Consider the following 23651-nt stretch of genomic DNA (forward strand, 5'->3'; position numbering starts at 1 on the left):
ATATCTTATCAGCTGTAGCAGATAAGACAGATAGAACATCACTGATATCATGACTACATACAGTAAAATCCCTCTTATCTGGCATCAACAGGACCGCCGACATGCCGGATACTTGAATAGAAGTGAAATTATGTCCACAATCACCACCCTACACTCACGCATCTTACCATAACAAAGATCAGCTGATCACACAAATGTCTACCTTCTGCTTAAGTGTAAGCACAACATGCTTCCTCTTTTCTACAACTTTAGGCATGATGAAGGCGTCAGGTGATAAACAGTGCACACGCGGGACTGAGTCACTGAGTAAACACAGTGCAGTGGGCCGCGGGTGGCGCGAAGCAGTGTGCTCTGGTGGTGAGAGGACAAAGTATGCCTCGCGCGGGAATTTTAATCGATTTTGTGAGTACACATTGATTTTTTATTGATTTTAAGGCTCGGGGAAAAATGTGCCAGATACTTGAAGCTGCCGGATACTCGAATGCCGGATGAGAGGGATTTTACTGTATATCAAATGAATATATATAAAACTAATGACTTCAAGGATTGATTATGAGGAACTGGAAGGATATATTGCTTCTCCAAACACCTGTCAGTTGTCTGATTCCAAATGAGAAATCTACATTAAGGGTGGGCTGTATCTTGTCCATCTGAAGAAAAGAAATTCACTGAGAAATAAGGAAGTTTTTTAAGTTTAAAATAGGAAATTCAACATAGGAAAGATGCATTTTACAACCCCTCCTTAAATAAAATGAAGTGAACAGCAAGGGGACACAGCTGAGTATCAAATCCCTGACAGGACATTCAACACAGGTACCTAGAATAGTGTGTTATTTCCAGACCATGCATACCAACTATTGGCAGATCACTAGAATTTAAGAAAATAAAGGAAGCTGCAAGAAACCATCAGGGCTGAGTGTGGCAGTCCCTGTATGAAATATCACTTATTCTTCCCAGACTTACTCACAGTAGGATCTTCACCACTACCAACAGTGTAATATCTCACTCTGAAACCATGACAGCTTTACTAAGTCATGAGAAGCAGCAGCTAGGGATGGAATGCCTAGGAGAACACTCAGTCTGGTGCAATCTGATGTAGTTTTTAGGAGGTTCCCTTTACTGTGGCATGCATGATATCTTCCTAATCAGACTATTGATCATTGTGGTCAGGTGGAATCCAGTTACTTTATGATGTGACCACATGTGCGAATAATGGTACCTGTAATTGTAAATACATAAAGAAACAGAACAGTACACATTATTTATTCCCATTTCATGTTTCCTATGCTCATTTTCACTCATCATTGCCAATCACTCCTTCCATTTTGCTATAAAAAAAATAAATTAGTTAATTTAAAAACATATATGAGTGTAATCTATAAACAAGGCTAGTTGAATCAATCTGTATAAACAAGAATAAACTAAACACAGATTAGCAGTACAATAACAATCCATAAACATATTCCATGTCCAACTCAGGAAGTAAAAATAAATACAGTTACAAACAAACAACACTGACATATGCTACTCACCAACATGCAGTGTGTGGCACATAAACACAGGCACTTCCCTCGGACATCACCAACACTAAGCAGGGAAAACAGTGGCATCATTATGGCGGGTATGTGTATAACAATAAAAACAAGTACAACTAAGGAATTTCTTTTATTGATCTACAGTATGCTGCAGTCACCCATCATGCTCATTTATCTACCTCAATATTGATCAGTCTGTTTGTTCACATGCAACTTCCTCAGAACTTTCTCAAGACTATGACCACAACACAACACCTATTTTCATCTCTGTACATTCCCTTCCCCTCACTCATCCTCTAAAGTAATTCAACACTTCTGATTTTAGTGGAGGTGTTCTCCCCACATCCACACTGTGTATCCTTCTACCTATCCTATTCCATTCCTGTGCTCCACGGCTGACAACAGTCATACTGATGCACTTTGTCATCTCAGATGTTCCACAGACCTTCACCTTTCTTGACAGGCTCACTGTTTCATATATGCTTATTACTCTATATTCTTTGCACTGCAAGCACCTCTCAGAGATCTCATTTTTACTGCTTGGATAACAAGCATCAGGATTCTGTCCATTTCTTGGTTGCATACATCATTGTTGTTTCTATTATGCTATTTGTATTATGCAATGTCTGTCAATCTATGTCATGAATATCAGAAGCAGTATAGCAGTGGAGCTATTTTTATTGACAATAGGAGGCAATGGTGAAGAGACATAGTGGAGACATCTGTGGCTGGAGGCCTAAACCTGAGGAATGAGAGGTGGTTAAGTTTTGAAATTGTTTGGAGGACAAGGATGAGAGATTAAAAGGTCTGGCATGATTCTGGACAGAAATATAAAGGGTCTCAGTTTCAAATGGATAGTTGTGGTACCTTCTATGAGCTGTCTCTCTATTTGATACTATGATAGCAAGCTGTGGAATTCTAGTGTAAGTGTGGAATGTATGGCTCCATGCCAGAGATCACTCAACACAGATGGATAGATCTTTCATATTTATGGAGAGGTTACTTCACAGCAAAGGAGAACAGTACTTCATCAGTTACAGTACTTTATCAAATCCTATCAGTTAGCAGACATAACAATATCAATAAAACTTCTGAAGCAACAAGACCAGGGACAACACAAAAGTTACTGAACAGAATATAAAAATGCAATGACAGGAGCTCAAAACAGAGAAAACTTCAGAATAAGCCAAAGGACAGAGTGTTGAGAACAGGTAGAGGATACTGAGTGCATCTCCAGGACAGGAATATGAACAGGGTGGTAAGCCAACCCTCATGAAAGTAAGGATCATATCTGGATCTTCCTAACCAATTCTAAACATTCCATACTCCTTACAATTTTACTCTGACTGACTTCCTGCATAACTATGGACAAACATGTAATTTTTCTTTCTTTTGACTAACTGCTTCTCTGACCTTATCTGTCTACCATGCATTTCCTCTCATCTTTGCTTTCACCATCAATGCCAGATATCAGGCTAACATTTCCCCATCAATTCTTCAAATACTAACCACATCCTTTACATCTTTATTCTTTACATTTCTCCCCACATGGCACCTAAAATCTTTGGTCACACTTTGCTTGACTTCTACCTCATTACTGACTCTTCAAATGCAAGTAATTTTCTAATACACCTGCCTTCTAAACACCTTTCAGTCCCTTCAAGTTCATAAATATACCATCAAGGGCTACATCCCTCAGACATTGCTCTGAACATTTAAACAAGAGTTACAAGTCTTTTATCATTACCCTCAGCTGTAGAATTAATCTGCCTTTTATATTCATCTCATATATCTCCTTTCTCCATATATAAATGTAGTACAGTAGCAGAGGAAAGTATAGATGCACTTCCCTCTACAACATAAGGTTTTGTATGGACAAGCCCTTCTCATATAGAACAGAAGTATATATTTTCAGTATGATAGAATAATGAACTGAGTAGGCATTTTCATATCAATCCACTCCTTTTAGTGCATTTGTCATGACTCTACATTACTCCTTGTTTTATTTAAAATGGAAATAAACTTCTTGTGCACTTTATGGCCCATATTCAGAAACACTTGGCTCTCTCACCACGACTATTTTCAAAGGTATCAGAGATGATTAGTCAAGTTTCCAAGAGTATTTCTTCAGTTGATAATGTAGAATCTGTCACTAGAATCATGAGAACACGCTTAAAAACCCAGATAACTTTAACTAGAGCCTTTTGAAAGAAGTCAAAGTGTGGGCAGAAGTGTTTCAGAATATGATCCTATGACCCATAGTGGTTTATTCAACTGAAAAATATGGATTGCTTCAATAAAACACCTTCAGTGTAGTTCACCTGGATGCTGGAGCAACAATAAGGCTGCCTTCACCTCATCCAGACGGACTCTAAAATCAGCTTACTGCTACTGGCTGGAATATGCCCCCACATGTATCACGGGTGGGGTGCTTCCACCACTCTCACTCTCCACTACATCAACTCAACTGCACGACTGACACATAAGCAGAGGCTGTGCATGGTGTGAGGCTGCTGCTGGCCACCACATTCCATAATTTTGAGTTTATTTTAAGTAGGTATGGAAACATCATTATATTCTGATCTTATTATGTCAATCCTACTATGTGTCAGGGTCTCAATGTACATGGTATATACAAATTCACTGAAAATATGAACTATATCACAGCAAGAATAAAATTTCCCAACCAATGGCCAAATATTTTGTAACATATGACCACTCTGAAATCTGTATCAATTTGTTAAAAGAAATCATTAATACCTTGTGTCAAGTATAAAAAATTTTAAGTTCATTTATCTTCAATCAAGACGACTTATATGGTAGCTGTCTGTCACAGCTTGCATATACAATAATCAATCATCAAACATCAACATTATTTCCAGTATTGCTTCTTGCCCTTGGCTTTGATGCATATAAGGCTACTCCATACCTCTACGTGTACCAAGAAACAAATAAACAAAAATGCATAAAAATGATTTCCTTTATTGGCAATATATGATCATCACCTGTGCTGTAAACCTTTCTACACCAGAGCTGAGGCTGGCAGTGAAGAATGCTTAGGCTTTTCCTTTTTCAAAAACACCTTGATACAGCCATTAAAGTCTGCTGAGACAAGAACATATCTGAAACAAGAAAATAAGTGAAATTTTGGCTTTTGATGAAGAATGGCATGTCACTGCTTTGGTTTTATATTATTTACAAATTAAGTCTGAAAATGAGCAGCATTTCTTGATTCTTATATTGAATTAAAAGCAAAGTGAGTGAAGAGATTCATACGTACCCTTTGTTATTGGTGCCGCTATCCTTATTCTGAGATTGCTGATGCTGCTGCTGCTGTTGCTGCTGCTGCTCCTCTGGGGGCTGAGTGGCCTTGTTGAGAATCTCCTGCTGCTGCTCAATAAAGCTGAACACCAGCTCAGGATGGGGAGCAAACACAGCACAGGTCACAACTGCACTGTGAGCTGTTCAGAGACAATGATATACATACATGTATATTTCAAAATGCAAGAAAGGAACACTTCAAAATAAGAACATAAGAAAGTCAGGGCAGCTGCAAGAAATTATCAGACCTACACATGGCAGTCCATGTACAAAACATACCTGCCTACTTCCACACACCAAAATGAGCATCTGCAAACTTATCTAGAAACCAATGAACAGCTGAGAAATAATTAATGTCTTTGTGGTTTAAGAGCATTTCACAGTCAAACAGTTACAATGTTATAATTCCTGCAAATTTTCTAATACACTTATCAATTCTAATGTCATACTTTCTATTTTCATGCTTACACTGAAGTACTTGCAAAACTGTAGTATTATATACCTTTGACTCCTTCCCAATATTCATTCCTGTCCCTTCTGGCTGATGGGAACTTTGAGCAGTCATGATGAGTCTTCCATATGTATATACACTGATTCTCACTTCCAGCAACGATATATTTCCCTTCATGGCTGCAAATAGAAAATACTAAGGTAAGATCTAACATTAAAACTACACATTGGCTGTTTGATAATGTTAGGTATTCATAACCACTCACCCACAGTCAAGACAGGACCTGGCAATACCAAGAGGTTGCTATTCAAAATTTGCTTGAAATGAGATCCAATCTGGCTTTGCTTTAAAAAAAACTCAATCTATCTATATACCAGAGCAGCAATCCCACACAAGGTGGCCCAGACAAAGCACCACACAATCATACACGCATCATTCACACTCTTAGCCCCATCTGCATTTCTTCCTACAAACAGAAAAAGCAAAACACTTCATAAAAAAATAGATTAAATAAGACGAAGTGAGCAGAACTTACCTGAATCCAGCTCTTATTTGACTAGATGTATTGGAGTACCCTTTATACTTGCAGGACAAGTTGAGGTCCCTCAGATCATATAAGCGTATTCTGCTGTCATTACTAGTAATCAGAATCTGAAAATTGTATTACAAGATTACAAGTGTATTACAAGTCACATTCTGACGGAACTACTTAACAAAACACTATAGTCAATGAATGTAGAAACCTAAAGCAGAATGTGAAGAGGGACTGACACTGGCCTAATCTTTGAACTAAAGCAGAATGTGAAGAGGGGCTGACATTGGCCTAGTCTTTGAACACTATTTGTTTTGTGGGTGAAGGTCAAGAGAGAGAGACAAAGGTGTTATAAGGTGAGTTTATTCCCAATTAATTTCACTGTTGGCTTCTTTAGGGAAATAAACTGATCTTCATAACACCTTTCCTCTCTCTCTCTCTTGACCCCCATCCCTGTCTTGTCTGATGTCTCATCAGTACTGGTTTTGTAGGATATTCATCTCCAGATCAACTTTAAAGTCTCTAAACAGTTGCCTCATCATCTATAGTACAATGAATAAGATCACTGAAATATAAGACAAGAAAACACGTAAGCAGGAGTATGGGTCAAGCCCAATGGAAAGAGTATGCTGATAGAATGGAGATAATGAGATGTCAAGCATAGAACAGATATAGAGATGAGTCTTCCAATGAGATTATATAAGCATGGTGTTATATATCTGATCTGGCAAGCTGTGTGACTAATCCCCATAAAGTGAGGGCAGAAGAACCTTTTCTTTTCATAAGGGGGTAAGAGAGTGGTGTGAATGAGTGTGATTGTGAAAGTTGTGTGCCTTGTCTTGGCTACCCCTACTTTTTTGTGGGAGATAGTCTTAGTATATGTATGTATGTATCAGTCACTGAGGGAAGCAAGGCTGTAAGTTCACTAGATTAGTACATAAAGGAAGACTAGAAATAAAGCAAATAGAGAACACACTACTGAAGAAGAATACTGATGCGTACCTTATCTTCTCCTGGCAAGGGTTCTATTCCAGTAATTTTCTGACCCTTGGCATTTTTCCCTCTTGTGGATCTCACGTAAATCTGTGTGTAGTATTTCAGCTGGTCTGTTTCATAAAATATACATCGGCCATCATACGTCCCAACAACTGTATATTTCCCATTCTGAAATTGAAACAAGTGAAAATGTATAGCAAATTCATGAAATCATGCTACTCAGTGGTTTCTCTGTATACTGCCTCTGTGATAATGCTTAAAGACAACTGGGAAAAACTCTGGAGATATAAGAGGAGTGATTACTGGAGAAGTGACAGAAAATGGTGAGAGGATTAGAGCACACACAGAGGAATAAATGGAAGCTCTTCTGTCACAGCCATGCCAATCATAGCAGCTCTTAGGAATAAACATCAAATGGATAGACAGATAATATCAGTGATGGAGTGCTAAGGAAAACTGACTTGAAATAATGGTGTTAGTTATAATACCTGACAGAAGTTTGCAGCTGTGATGAGGTTTGGCTGGCACTCCACTTCATTCCACAGAACAACTCTCTTGTCTGGTATACTCCACAATCTTATCTTGCCGTCCAGTGCACCAGATATGAAGTAGCGATCATCCTGTGGGGAGAATTGGCCATAATTGCACAAAGTAGACTTTTACTCTCCCCATCTGCACAAGTCCTGAGTATTCCTCTTCCATGCAACTTGAATTGAAAATGAACTTTGTATGTGATTTAAACTGTCTTCACCGGTGATAAGAAGAAACAGGATACTTGTTAAACTATCACCAGAATAATTTAAGCATCCATAAACCTCTTGAAACCAACAGTAATTCCCACCAGAACCTCTTAAAAGTAGGCAAGAGTTGTTAATAGCATAGTCCTCAGTCTCTTGAGCCCCTTGAAACCCAAGAAGCCCACAGTAATTCCCACCAGAGCATCTTAAAAGTATTTAAAACAAGATGCCAAAATACATGAGAGTATAGTTTTTGGTCTCACCTTGGGATGAAATGCAATTGCTGTGACAAAATCCATGTGCTGAAATATACAAAGACATTCCTTCCTGCTGATATGCCACAGTCGCACTGTCTTGTCCATTGAGGAGGTCAGCAAAAAGTAGTTCTGAAACAGGGCTAGTTTTAGAGGGAGGGAAGGCAGGGGGGGAGGGGGTGATAATGGCTCGCAAAATTTTTTTATTGCCTCACCATATGCAAAAAAATATTACATGTGTGTTTTAGTCAGCTATTGGTGATGTCACAGGATGAAGCCTCCTGGGTCAGGATCCACAAACTGTGTTTTTGGAACCATATAATGCTGTGAAGTAATGAAATATAAAACAATAAAACAAATCCATCTTTCACTATTACTGCCATGGTTATTTCTCAGGGCTACTCCAAATAGGCATTACCACAGTACATTATCTATCTCCACCTGACTCTGTCTTTTGTATTTTCTTCTGTTATCCCATCACCCCATACACCTTCCCTCAGCACATCCATGAACCTTCTCTTTGGCCTTCCTCTTAGAGCATAACAAATATTACAAAGAGGAGACACAAGAATTCAACAAATAAAGATTATGGTAGTTACTGAGGTGATTTCAGAATTCCATCTTTATATATATACCAAACTGGCAATCCCAAGTGGAGTGGCCAAGACAAGGCACCACACACACACACACACTCTTAGCCACATCAGCCCCCAGTAGAAAGGGACAGTCTTGTGGACCATTCCTTACCTTGGACCAGGAGATATCCAGCATGTCTGCTGAGTGTCCTGTGTAGACGCAAAAAGGCTTGGGCATGAATGGTGCACTTCCATCATCTGTGGGGTCAAGGGAGCCTGGATCCTCTCCTGACTGCCCAGAATGTTGTGACACAAGCGACTCTTGAGAGGGAGTTGGTGATACCTGGAATGATGTTGGTGCCTCGTGACATATGTCCTTGCTATTTACTGAATATTTACACTCTAGTGGTTCACACAAGCACAGATGTACAGGAGTGCAGCGTAGACTTCACCTTGATGTCGGCATTACACTTTGTGCGAATGTCCAGAAAGTAGTTGAAGGCTTGTTTGAGCACCCACACCCGCAGCATGTGGTCCTGCCCGGCCGTGGCCAGCAGTCGGCCGCACCCACTGAACTTTGTGCACCATATTGGCCCTGTGTGCTCCCCTGAAAGTATTGGTAATGCTAAATCTACTTTATTTAGGGGATACAAATCATTACTTTCATTAGCAAACTGTATGTTTTCTATCTATCTATACATCAGGCTGACAATCCCATGCAGGGACCACATATTCTACTTCTTGGGAGACTGAAAATCTTGATATTGTTGACTCTCCTTAGATCAGGGCAGAAATCTAAAATCATCATAAAAGCATTACACTCTGACAGTCAGTTTGAAAGGGTAACAAAATCCTACAAGCTCAAACTTACAAACAACAAATACTTTACCTGCAATTTCCTGGACATACATAAGGTTGTCAAATTCATGAGGTCCTTTGTGCCCAGTTTTGATCTGGAAAAAGAAGAGAAACATTAAATTAATAAAAATTCTGTTACAGTCTACAGAGAGGACTAAACTGGTAAGCTGTTACATACAAGGTCTGTAACACTATTTTTTCATAAGGATTATTTTCAAAAGCCACTAAGATGAATATTTGGATTCTGTTCATGCTTTTCCCCACTAATGATGCAGATTCCTTGTTAAACTACCATTAGCATCATGAAAACATCCTTCAAAGCTCTAAATAACTTTCATATGACCCTGTTAGAAGTTGCAGAGATAAGACACCATAACATTTGGGAATAAAGTCTTCATAAACCAAAGTATTCACTCCATCATCTTGAACACAGGTTTACATAGCCAATACAAGTGATCAGTCTCCCTTGACACAATGCATTGTGAAAATCCTAAATAACTTTCACTTGAGCCTGTTAGAAGTGGCAGAGATAAGATGCCATAACATTTGGGAATACAGTTTATACACCAAAATATTCACTCCCTCTACATCATGAATACAGGTTTACAATGACAATACTAATGATTAGTCTACCTTGACATAGTGCATAGTGTCATGGGCTGGCGCATCATCCTCAAAAATGTCCTTCTCTTCACGGTGTCTGTGGGAAACTTCATGAGCAAGAGATCGTGCTTTGTTCACGGCAGACTCCATTTTTCGACCCAAGAATTTCTTCAGTTGGGATCTGTAAGATTTTATGATAAATAAGGAGTATAAATAATCTATCTATTCATCTATGTAACAAGCTGGCAATCTGTGTGGCCCTGACAAGGCACCACACACTCATACACAGGTCACCCACACTCTTAGCCCTGTCAGGCCCTGGTGGAAAGGGATAGTCTTGTAGGCAACCATACAACACTGCAAGAGCTTAGACATATAAATAATAGATAAAAAAATAGGAGTGTGAAGTATATGTATCACTCTTGAAGCAACTGTCTTGGAGAAGAATTAGGTGGAAACAGACAAGGTGGAACTTGACAACATGTCACATATTCTTCTGCTGCAAGAAAACATGCTCTATATTCTTTCCATATTAAGTATTCCAAAACCATGCTGACAGTACTCCAAAGAAATTCAAAGACTTCAACACAAAAAAAAGAAAATACAATGGAATATTGCAAAAAAGTTCTAATAATCATTTCTTTGAATTACCAACACTACAACAATAATTTTTCATGCAATATCTTCTGTCTAGATTGGCAAAAATTAACTGCTTATACAAAGACTATACTTACGTCTTTTTCTTTACTGCTGAACTGTCCACATCAGGAAGTTTCTTGACGCTCACCTCGACAACACTTTCTTCATCTGACTCCGGCCCATCAACATTAGAACTGCTGTTAAAGGAAGTGACCTTAACTAAAGCTTGACTCATCATTCTACAAATACTCAATAGAAACAAAGAAATACATGCTACAACTTCTTACTGTAATGAGACTAAATTACACTGATGTACCATTAACATTAACAGTTTGAGGATTCAAATGGAAGCTCCAACTCTTGAAATATGAATGTCTTGTGCTAACGTATACACTTTCCTCCATTACTGGACTGTAAATGAGCCAGATGTAAAATGTTTGGTTGACATGCTGTGGAATGGTCAGAGCACAGGTGTTTGCTAATCATCAGCCACACATAGACCCAGTGCTGCAGCATCCTAGTGGTGACTCAGAAACTTAACCATACACTGACAACAGCATCCTTGAAATGTCTGGTATCTATGTTAAATACTGCTGGACACTTGACAAAATAAATATAACAAAAACTGGTACTGCTCTCCTCTATGATGTGACTAAACTACCAGTCTACTTGCCTCCCGTCTCACTAAAATGATGTCATGGCAATAGAGTACATCTCATATTCTACCATTAAAATGCCATTGCACTGATGAAAAGGTGCATTTGATTCACTACTCTACTACAGGCAAAAAATATATTCCTAAGTTCTAACCTACCAGTAAACGTTAACCTGTGTGACCACAAAGTATATGTCTACGTGATGCTTAAAACTTCAATGCAAGATACATGTACAGTACAGTGTGCCTTATATTACCAAGAGCTGCTGGGGCTTAGCGCTTGCAGGCAGCTGTCTACAGCTGACATTGGTCTTCCTGATGTGGCTCGTCCTCTACAGCAGCAAATCATTTGTTATATAATGGGTCATCCAAAGAGATATATTGGTTACATGAAAGCTGAAGCTTTATACTCAATATCAGTATTGGCTTATTTTTTTTTTCTTTTTACTTTTCATATTAAAGAATACATTCAACTCATCATCATCATCATCATCATCATCATTACCATCGTCATTTCATCTAACACCTTTATTTTCCTTTATGGGATTCAACACAACTTCACATTATCATTCTTCAAAAACTGAGTATTGCCAGCTATGAGGGTAGAGAAAACACACACACACACACACACACACACACACACACACACACACTCATCAGCCCACCATTATCAGATACATTTTGCCACAAGCTGCATTTCTAGTGTACTGAGTTAGTCAGCGTGCAAGGCGCTATGAAATCCTGCTGTGCATGGTGGGACAGTGCAGGGAGGGAATACACACCTGACATATTCACTGGTGAGTCTCATGATGTGGAGAGACAGAGGGTTGAGGGCCTTGGGTAGACAGTTCTCAGCATCACTGAGGGCAATTCTTTCACCAGTGTCAAGGTTCAGCACAGTCACCTGCTGCAGGATCTCCTAAAAGGGATAAGAAAGTGATGTAGTGTTTTACTATGCGTGACAAAGGTTTTCTCTGGTATTTCGTCTCAGGATTATCATGTTTGCACAGCAGGATGTGATGCAATTCATATCCCATTTCCTTTCCTTAATAATTAATAAGTGTGGTATAGTAACAGTAGTACGGTGGTTAATCAATGATAAAATACTCTATGCACTACCACAATGAAAGCATGTAAGATTACTTATTTACAATTTGCAGTATGCTGTCAATGGAGGGAGAAAACAGTACATAATCACAGGTAAAAATAAATTAATATAGGTTGATTCTTTATACATTTATAACACTCAAGAACAGTAACCTTGCATCATATTGCTGGAAAGAAAACCATCATGAGGAAAAAAAAAAATCTTGTGCTTAACATGTACTGTGTGAAAATCTTTGTATAATGGGATGCAGTTGAACTTGCTCATGTCAATTCACAATGTCCGTGTGGAACGTTCAACAATAACTTTCCTCTCATCACTGAAAGGGAACTAGAGTGATGGTTAAAAAAATAAAAATAAATAAATAAATAGATAAAAAAAAAGGTAAAATTATCACTGGAATGCTTAAGTCTTTTGGATTAGTGAGGCACACAATGGCAGTGAAATACCAGATTGTATCTTAAGTAACACTGAAACTATACAAGAAGGGCCTGATGGTGAGCTATATAAAACACAGCTAATGGTTTGTGACAGCCACTGGTCTCTGGTGAGCAGGGTCACTATGAAGATTAATAAATATCTTTGGCAGCACTATGAGGTGCATGGGGAGTCTCATCTCAGCTGGTCTTTAGGGAGAATCTCAACCTGATGTAGAGACTGACTAACATTGGAAGTTTGTGAGAGAGAGAGAGAGAGAGAGAGAGAGAGAGAGAGAGAGAGAGAGAGAGAGAGAGAGAGAGAGAGAGAGAGAGAGAGAGAGAGAGAGAGAGAGAGAGAGAGAGAGAGAGAGAGAGAGAGAGAGAGAGAGAGAGAGAGAGAGAGAGAGAGAAAGTGAGTAGTGAGGGTGATGGGTGAGTCATATTATAAACATAACAATTTATTCATGCTGACAGCAAGCTTCCATACTGCTGAGGATACAGTGTCTATGTTAAATCTCAGCTACCTCTCTCGGTAAGAACATTGGCCTGATGCAGACAGTCAGACAGGTATGTGTTTCTTCCTAGCAAGACTGGAACTGTGGCTGTGTTAAATATCGGCTACCGTCTTAGTGGGAACATTGGCCCGATGCAAACAGATAAACATAAGTGTTCCTTTCTAGCAAGACTGAAATTTCCTTACTTGGGATAAAGAAAAAAAGACAACTTAATAATGAATCTTTACATTATATCTTTAAGGTCTATGGAAGAAGTGATCTTTGAAACATACATCCTTCAACAATGAGAAATGGAATGTCCTAGTAGTGAAAAAAAATCATAAACATACTAATGATATTCTGGTCAGATAATTGATAAGGTCTGGATTAAGATCACCAGGCAGAATCTTGTCTGGGATTGCTGGTGTTGGAACAGGTTTTGCAGACTGATGGAGGAAGCACAATGCAGCTTTAAATGTGAGATTTTTGTACACTGTTGGGTTAATTCTTTTGGTTCAAGGTATCATTTCAAAATTGCCAAATGTTAGCTCAGAGTCTGATGCTTCCTCTTCATCACACAGATAACTTATCCACATATAACTGTATTTTATATATATATATATATATATATATATATATATATATATATATATATATATATATATATATATATATATATATATATATATATATATATATATATATATATATATATATATGTGTGTGTGTGTGTGTGTGTGTGTGAGTGTGTGTGTGTGTATGAATTACTAAATACAATAAAGAGGGTATACACAGTGAGGATATTAAAGACATACAAATTAATAGCATTCTAGAGACTAAAACAAATTAAATCAGAGACAAATAATCAGCCTTGAGCTAACTTCAATCCACTACATGACAACTAGAATTAGCTTTTACATTTCCAAACTCACTTTGTCACTCATGATGTCATCAAAGTCAACAGGAGACTGCAATATCCATTCCTTCAAAGAGAGGAGATCTATGTTATAGCTCCTGATCTGACTAAGCATTGCATCACTCTCAACTAATGCAGCAATGAGATGAATACTGGAAATGATGAAGAGAAATGGAGAAAATTGTCAAGCATGAGTCAGTACAAGATAGTTTCATACACAAATACAAATCATCCCCATAGTGTAACAATGGGAGAGTGTTCCCTCAACTTCACCATGGCCTAAGTTAAGTTCTATTTCTTTCCTGCTATTGGTTCTGCTGCCAGTATTACTGACTCAAGACCAACACAACAAAAAAGCACAATCATGAGACACACACAGCCTTCCATCCCTAGCCTTATAAGCTTGAAGGAATTTTTGCACCCTTCTTCACTCTTACTACACACTTAAACAACTTCATGATAACTGAACTCCTTTCAGCTACACAGCTTATTTCCATTAACAAAGAATTTCAATAGTAACTCGTCCATATTCTGAATACTGTCATATACTACAACTATACAGGAACAAAAGCAGTGCTTGGGTGACATTAGAGAGAAGCACCATTACTTACCGCATCAGAAAGCTCTTTTCCAGAGTCTGATCGAGTCCGAACCATCAAGTTGAGCTGCTTCACTTGACCTTCGTTGCTGGAGGCTGGACTGGCAGCCACATCTGTCAGGTGAGGAAACAGGTATTTAGAGGAATCTCTGCACCACTGGTACTGCAATACCACGTGCCTTAGCAATGAATGCCAGCCTGATATATAGGCAGACCAATGATATCACACTGGTCTTCAATGAAGCAATGATATATGGTAATATGACCACAGCACCAACTCTATCTGAGCTTGCTGTAGTCACAAGCATCCCAAAAAGCTTCCCAGTCATTTTCTGAGGCATTTGGCTGCTGCTTTGTAGAACCCTATCACAGGCATTCCCTTGGGAACATATGTTAAGAACAAACAAGATAGCCAGCCAGCCAGTCCTCACCAGATGATGCTGTGTCTGAGGGGATGGACCCCGGGGTGCCTGGTGTGCTGGGCGTCTCACTGGCAGAGGCTGCCTGCTGGCTGGAACTGGCAAGACGACTTGGTGCTCTAGACGCCTCGGGAGTTGAAGCCTGACTAGTGTTGTCCTCAGCTTCCAGTCGAGCTATTTCCTCAGGAGTTGGACCCACTGCTTTAGCATTTTCCGAGTCCTTTGAGATGCACATATAACAATCAGATAATCAATCATAAACAAGTTAGGCTCTCAAAAGATATAGAGCCACCTATTAATACTCAGAATTCTACAGTGGTCTGCTGGGAGTATCATCCCAAATCTCTAAATTATCAATGCTAGCAAACTGCAGCCACTCATGAAGTATAGGTGAACAGATCCTAACAGTAATTAAGATTTAATCCCTTCACTAATTCATATATCAGTGTAAGTGGTAGTCCAACACGACAGTAAAAGCACAGCCTACCTGGGGCTTAACAAGGTATTCTCCACGGACGGCTTGACGTAAATCTAATGACTGACCAATACTGATGGCGTCCACAGACGAGAGGGCGAGTGACGGGGAGGGCAGCGATGACACACTTGCCGTGTCCTGTGCCAACATAATAACAAGTAAATTAATCCAACTTTCCATCTGACTGACACACTTGCCCTTTACTCCTTGAAGGATATGACATGATGATTTTCTCACAATATGTTCATTCAAAATTATGCCATTCAAATCAGCCAAAGCTCTGGGTCAGGTACACATGTGCACTAGAAGGGTGCAGTATTTCACAAGCCACAATCAGAAATCAGTGCTCTACGCTACATGTGCTCTATGCTATCACAACTATCTTATCAATACTGATCAACACCTCCCTGTATGCATCCACTTTTGAAATAATCATCTATAGTTGCCAATTCAAGCAGAGATGTGACTGCAGGTTGCCAATCTACAAGTTTGCTTCCATGCAATGACGCAAGTGAAGTGACACTAGCAGCATGCTTTCCAAGTATTCACAACACTGAAAGCTGCATGGAGGAAAGCATCGTTCCTTCATGTTCCGTATTTTCCGAGTCGTGAATCTTGTTATACCATGCATTGTAAAAATTTATAATAATGATGATGAGGAAGATGATAGTGAAGGTACAATGACTCTAGCCACACAACTGAGATTACATTCCTTCAATATCATTCACACGTACATCATCAGTGTTGTGCCTGTTCCTTCGCTTTTTTCTAGGTGGAGCAACAGGGACGCTTGTCACTTGGCCTGATGGTGGGTACTGGTGGGGACCCTGAACCACTGGAGCTGGAGCATGAACTTTGTAGGATGCAGCTCTCATGTTGCCAGCCTCTGAATCATAACTGCTAGTGTAATGAATACCTATACGGGGCTGACTCCTAATATCATCCAAAAGAGAAGGAGTAGGTGCAGTGGTAGATACCCCAGGCAAAGACTCAAGAGCACCATCCTTTCTGGAAGGTTCAGAATGGGGCAGGTGCTGTACAGGGAAGGCGTCGGACACTGCTATCTGTGGCTGGGAAGAAACGTCAAGTGTTGGCAGATCAGGTGGAAGAGACTCCTGTCCTGTGCGAGGAAGGCTGTTGGACTTGTCACTGCCTGAGCTGCTTTTTGTGCTGGCCACAAGGTCAGGTTCTGGAGACATGGTTATCCCAGCTATGTCACCTGCTGGCCAGAAAACAATGCATTACAATTCACTGTTGCACCTGCACTGAAAATTATAGTACAAGACAAGAGAGCAGCAGGAACCCTCATTCATTATTATCATTATTAAAACCTATAATCCTGTTATGGCAAAATATAAACCAAGCCGAATATGAAAGTGCAGCATACTCACTAGCCAACATCACACTTCCTGATGGTCTGACGTCTTTGGAGGGATCAGAATGAGACGATTCAATAGACTTTGTTTCTGGCTGAGTTTCATTGCTCTGCTGACTTTCCTGTATGATATGTCCTTCTAGTCCACCCAGTATTTTGCCAACCTGAGAAAAGAATTATCTGTCTGGCTATGTTCTACAAGGCATCTTCAAATAAGCTTCTACAGACATCTACCAAACCCTACATGGCTAAACAAGATCACTCTGCCTACACTAGACAAGGCTAAATAGAAACCCTGCTTTTTAGTATCCCCCTTTCACTGCACATGATCAAATTCACACTCTCAGCTTTTTTTTAAAATGCATCCCCTGAAAGTGGAAGACTCTAATCTTGTATCTCTATCATTACTTAAACACCTGCAATAAACAGTGGTACAGGACAGACACTATACATGTTTCCCACTGATATTTTATGCCTCTATCATTACCTAAATACCTAAAATAAAAGGTAATATTAGGGAGGCACCTAAACAACCATAATAAAAAGTACCATTGAGCTCACACTACTAACTTTCCCCAGTAATATCTTCTAGCTCTGCCACACATAGGCCTGATGGTTTCTTGTAGCTTCCCTATTTCCTTTTGTTCCTATGTAAACACCTGTAATAAAGAGGACTATTACTGGATCCAAGCTACTAACCTTCCCCAGTGATATAGAGCTCTGAACACTGGCAGCGTCGTGCTCGACTACTCGGAAAGGGTGAGAGGTTCTGCCAGAGGGGTATATTCCATCAGCTGAAGACGACTGACTCCCAAGTGGTGAGGGCAGATTGATGTGGTCGTCATCTTCAGTCTGGATCTGCCGGCGAACCTCTGGGTGTTTGATGCGTCGTCTTCCCCCTGACCAGACTCGAGGGGCAGCATCATCGTCATCGTCATCATCACCCTTCAAAATCACAACAAATTTTTAGCTTGTGTAATGTTTCCCAATAAAAAGACACTGACTTACTATTTCTTTGAACCTACATAATGTTTCCTATATGATCTAAAGACACTGTATCACCATTCCTTTACCACTACACTCTAGGGTTTGGTTAATATGGCAATAACTCACCAGGTTTCCAAGCAGCGAGCCACTGCAGGCGCTGCTGGACTCCTCCATATCCCGCTTCCCTCCACTTGTGCTTCCCAGGCTGACACATTCCTCCTTATCCACTCCAGCAGGCAGGCCTTCACTTTTGGCTTGGTCAGAGCTCACTAAGTCCTTTGAAGGAGGCTGCTGCAAGTTCAAGGCAGTCACAATTTGATACTGAGCATAAAATGGTCCAATGTTTCATTCATACAAGTGTTGCCTAAATTACCAATGAGCATAGGAGCCAAAATTATCAATGCACAAAGGCAGACAAAACTCACATTAAATACTTTGAGAGGATGCAAGAAAGGCTGAGCAGGAGGCTGCATCAAAGATGGAGGAGGGCATTGCTGAGAAACTGTGCTGTCTGTATTCTGAAGCAAATCATGTTTCTGTAAGGAAGGTGTTCAGCATTAGCAATGAAGATAATAAAGCACTAAGAGATTCTGCTGCAAGGGAAAGTGCACAGCATCACTTGGGTAAAGGTAATACACTGTCACTTTAGAACAGATCCATTACAACACACACTCCTCATATTACCATTGCACATATACCCAATAGTAAGACCAGTACAGTTGTCATGGCTAAGTGGTACTCACCAGAGCTAGGTTTGCCAAAGCTGTAGTCTGTTCCTGGGTTGTTGTCTGCAGGTGAACTTGGGAGAATAGTTCTCCAGGCACTCCATCATCCAATCTGTAGAAAAATTTAATGTACATGGACGATTTATATATATATATATATATATATATATATATATATATATATATATATATATATATATATATATATATATATATATATATATATATATATATATATATATATATATATATATATATATATATATATATATATATACTGAATATGAACTAGTGTAAAATAATGATTTTCTATACGACTGGCACTTGTATGAGACATGTAATTCACCTACAGTCATCTGCTGGTCACCCAGCCAGCCATTCCCCTACAGAAAGAACATAGAGCTCATAGCGATCAATCTTTGGAAAGGACTGTGACCACTCTCACACCACACACTGGGACAGCAAGGTCACAAATCCTTGGCTGACATCCTGTATCTACTTACTGCTAGATGAATACAGGCTACACATTAAGAGGCTCTCCTGTGTGTGTGCGTGTGTGTGTGTGTGTGTGTGTGTGTGTGTGTGTGTGTGTGTGTGTGTGTGTGTGTGTGTGTGTGTGTGTGTGTGTGTGTGTATTTACCTAGTTGTTTTGTACAGGGCACAAGGCAAAGCTCATTTTGTCCTGTCTCCATAACCACATTTATCCAGTTTCTCTTTAAACATGTGTACACTGTTTGCTGCAACCACCCCTTCCTTTAAATCATTCCAGATTTCACTAGTTCTATACAGAAAGTTGTATTTCTTGATGTCGCCTGAACATCCACTCCTCTATTTTCTTTACATGCCCCCTTGTCTGTCTCTCTCCCTCCTCAATGTGTGTGTGTGTGTGTGTGTGTGTGTGTGTGTGTGTGAGTGAAAGGGAGTATCAAATTCCTCTCCATCCCTGCTAAGTGACCTTCACATGAAAACTAGTAAGGGTGGCTAAGGTCAATGGTTCGAAGTACCAACACACGCACACACAAACACACACACTGTGTATGTGTGGACGACTGCACCGTGGGCGTCCCAGTTTCCAACAAGAACCCGGACTACTCGCCACTGCAAGCAATTCTGGAGCGACTGCAGACGTGGACAGAGGAGAGCAGGATGACCATCAACCACAGCAAAACTGTGGTGATGCATTTCTGTACCTCCTCTGTACCAGTGCCCCCTCCCCGGCTCACAGTGGGCCCTCACCCCCTCCAGGTGGTCCAATGTGCCAAGCTTCTCGGAGTCACGGTGGACGACCAGCTGACCTGGAAGCAGCATGTCGCCAGCACCGTGAGATCAGCTACCTACAGGCTGTACATGCTGCGCAGACTCAGGTCGCTGGGGACGCCGACAGATGAGTTAAGGGGGGTGTACCTCACCTTCATCCTCCCCAAACTCATGTACGCCTCCCCAGCGTGGTCCTCCTCCCTCACACACACTCAACAGCTACAGCTAGAGAGTGTGCAGAAAAGGGCGTGCAGGGTCATCCTTGGCCCTGCATACACCACCTATGAAGAAGCCCTGACCACCCTGAGTCTGTCCAGAATATCCACCAGGCACCGAGAGGCTCTGGAGAAGTTTGGGAAGGGACTACTGCATCATCCGCGTCTCAGAGACATGCTGCCGCCCGACGCGCCTCGCCCTGTCCGTGCCACCAGACACCACAACAAAATAACGCCCCTGAAGGCGCCGCGCACGGACCGGTACAGACTCAGTGCGATTCCCACCATGGTGCGAGCCATCAATCGATAGTATTTCCCTCCTAGATTAGTCTTACCGTTAGGATTAATGTTAAGTTTTTCCCCATCCCCTATGTACATTTTCAGTTTGTCAACTGCCTAAATAATAAACCGTTTATTATTATTATTATTATTATTACACACACATGCACACGCCTCATTTTGTCCCTATTTTATTTTCTCCCCAACAACCTCAAGGATCTGGCAGAGAAGCAATTTTGAGAAAGCGCAAAACCTTTACAGTTGCTGCATACTGTCTTGGTATGAGATATAAAATAAAACATGATGAAAGACAGGAGGAAGACATAAATGAGTGAAAAGCTTGGGTCTTTTGAAGCTTCAGAGAGAAAAAAGAAAGACCATACAAAGAATAAATAACAAAACCTGGAATAGCAGAAGTGAAAAAGTGACCAAATATTCTTCATAAATACTGAAATAAGAGGAGCACATGACAGGAGAGAGAAGAGTGGACAAAATGTTGAGGTTCAGATAAAAGTGCATGCACATACACTGTAAAGACCAACAGTAGCAAACAAGAAAAAAGTCATACCTCCTTCATAGCCAACAAAACCTGAGGAGGAAATAACGAGAGAATAAAGACAAAAGTTGAGATTTAGATGGAAAAATTGAAAAAAATGCAAACATTCTAGACAAACAATAAAACCTATACAGTCACTCCAAGCATGAAAAAGCTGTCATGTCTCTGTCCTAACCACCAAAAAAACAAGATGTGGACATGACAGGAGGAAGAAGAGTGGACAGTGTTAGGGATGTGGTGTAGCGATGGCTCCCCAAACCCTTCATTAAAGAAAATTACTGGAGTTAGAAAAAATGGACATTGGTTATCTGGTATCTATAATAATTAAATTCATCCTTATTTATTTTTGTTGTACTTTTGTACTCTTGCAAGACAAAAGACTGGATTTTGTACTCTTGTGGGATAAAAGGCTAAGGAGTTGTGTAGACTGGTAAGCCTTTTGGTTATTGGACTCCTTCCAAGACAGTGTCATCAATATGTGACTGATTGTCCTTAGACTTCTTTTTCATGAATTTTGCTTCCCCCACCCTAATATTCCACTTTCCCACCAGATCCTTAAGCTTGTTGGGGATAAAGGAGAAAAAAGAAGATAGGTCGTATTGTGTTTAACTGCAATTTTACCAGCTAGGATAGCATAGAGTGGGGGATATGCGGGACTATGAAGTAAAACTAGTGCTTCAGGAGGTTAGGATAGCATAAAGGGTGTAAGGGATGGGCGGATATTGTGTTTGCTGATTATTCTTAAGAGATTTTCCCAAACGGGATGTTTTCTCCTTAAATGTTAAAGGTTTCCCAAATCTGGCCTATTTTGGCCTCCCCACCCAAAAATTCTGCTTTCTCAGCAAGTCCCTAAGCTTGGCAGTCCTGGAGAAAGACGACAATAGAAGATTTACCCATAAAGAAGCTACCATATCTCCTTCATAATCACCAAAATAAGAGGTGGACATGATGGGGAGTAGACATTCAGGCTAAGACGAAAAATATGTGAAAAACAAGAACTGGTGAGATTAACAGTTGCAGAACCTATACAGACACTCAAGTAAACATGAAAAATTGACTATATCTCCTTCTTAACCACCAAAGCAAGAGGTGGGCATGACAGGAGGGCAGCACCGCCTCTTTGCACTGAAGGTGACACACCTCTTCAGAATCCTGTCTTTCTTACAACATTCATCTGAGGCCTCACCTGCAGGTCTGGCGGTGCGGAGTGACGTCGGATGCATCATAAAACTCCTCTGGGTCACTCTCAGACGACATAATTAGGCATGGGAGCTGAGTTATGGGTGTAATTTTCCATCTAACCTAACTTGTATCGCTGGCCAGCCCACTCTCGGTCAGCTGACGGCAGCCATGAGTGTTTACATGCGCTGGGATTGGCTGGGTTTTGGTGATGTCATAAAGGGACTGGACGGTGACTGGTTCCCGGCTCATGAGGTCACTAGTGGTATGCGGTTCAGGATTGGTCAGGTGTGGATGACGCAATTTGCAAGGGTAATGGATTGATAAACTCTTGTTGTAATCTTTGAATTGAGAAAAAAACTTGATAACGGATCTCTGGCTTCAGTCGTGGATGAATGGAGATAATGAAGAGAGCTTGTGATATTAGCCTGATATAAAAACACCTATGACACACACACACACACACACACACACACATCATTTTCTAACACTTCCACGTCTTACTTTACTTTAAACAGCATCTAATGGATACTTGTTTTCATGGGTGTTTCGTAAACCCAGTCGTAGTAACAAATATTCTGCATTATCATTAGGAAAAACATACATGAGAACTCAACTAATCATCTTGACCTTTAAAAATAATTTTAATGAGTACAAGCGTTTCAAAACAGACTGCGATTGCGTTGGGTTTGCTAAGTGCAGACAGTGAGAAGGATTTGATTAAGCTTGTAATAGGTCATGTATTTTGAATGAAAGTGCACTAGATTTTGTGGATGTTCACTGTTACCGCCAAGCGGGTGAAAGAAGTTGTACAAGCGAGTTTGTCAATGAGGAAGGAAAGGATCTGGAGGTCAGGGCGAGGACCAAGACGAGGCCTAAGTCACCGAATTTCTTGTACGGTCGGTGTTGAGGTAGTGTTGATGTAAGGAGATGAAGGATGCTTGTTATGACATGAGGCTGAGATGAGGCCGGCCTTATCGCCGCCGCTAATGGATAACGATGGACAGGGTAGGAACCCAGGCAGTAACTGAGGACGATAGGGACACTGCTGAGGACACTCGTGTAGGGAGGACGTGTGTCGGTGCAGAGACAGAAGAAGATAGACCTACGTAGAACACCTGTTAGAAAGGGCGTGCGCGTTACTTAACGATTACCTCAAGACCCAAACACGTAAGTGTAACGACTGTCTGTGTAAGAATACATTATCCTATAAGTAACGTGCAGAATCATACCTGTATTACACAAGTTATTCATACAGAATATTGTCTATGATCATTAATGTATGTCTTCAGGTTTTGACCGAATTCAGGCGGATCCAGCCGGATTCAATCGGATACAATAAATGATTCGTGTCATCGTGTGGGTCTGAATCAACTTTCGCCGCCTGCTGGCGGTAACATTCACTATTTAAATTGATCCCTCACTCGCTGCAATATATCTCAATCATCATTGAGGAGCGCTAAATCTTTCCCTCTGCCATAGACCAGCCCCGGGTT

General features: G+C 40.4%; 1 protein-coding gene across 17 annotated transcripts; it reads right to left on the minus strand.

Annotated features, from left to right (window-relative positions):
* Positions 1-1650: 1650 nt before the first annotated feature.
* Positions 1651-22347, minus strand: LOC135109319 (WD repeat-containing protein 44-like). 17 transcript variants are annotated; one of them, XM_064020658.1, is made up of 25 exons: positions 22163-22347; positions 18688-18781; positions 18370-18480; positions 18071-18232; positions 17657-17902; positions 16974-17121; positions 16317-16804; positions 15595-15720; positions 15120-15327; positions 14702-14802; positions 14107-14157; positions 11939-12075; positions 11414-11488; positions 10597-10698; positions 9893-10043; positions 9291-9354; positions 8854-9008; positions 8574-8744; positions 7836-7958; positions 7324-7455; positions 6842-7003; positions 5843-5958; positions 5359-5486; positions 4816-4996; positions 1651-4657 (listed from the first exon to the last, which is right to left on the minus strand). In XM_064020658.1, exons 1-25 carry the CDS (start codon positions 22231-22233, stop codon positions 4558-4560), a joined length of 3603 nt encoding a protein of 1200 aa, XP_063876728.1. In that variant the 5' UTR covers positions 22234-22347; the 3' UTR covers positions 1651-4557. The 17 variants fall into 17 exon arrangements, with proteins under 17 accessions (XP_063876728.1, XP_063876726.1, XP_063876739.1 ...); XM_064020656.1 differs by having other exon boundaries at positions 16317-16801; positions 18071-18235; XM_064020669.1 differs by having other exon boundaries at positions 16560-16804; positions 18071-18235.
* Between the last annotated feature and the right edge of the window lie 1304 nt (positions 22348-23651).

The sequence above is a fragment of the Scylla paramamosain genome, chromosome 18 (genome assembly GCF_035594125.1).
Source record: "Scylla paramamosain isolate STU-SP2022 chromosome 18, ASM3559412v1, whole genome shotgun sequence".
Lineage (NCBI taxonomy): Eukaryota > Metazoa > Arthropoda > Malacostraca > Decapoda > Portunidae > Scylla > Scylla paramamosain.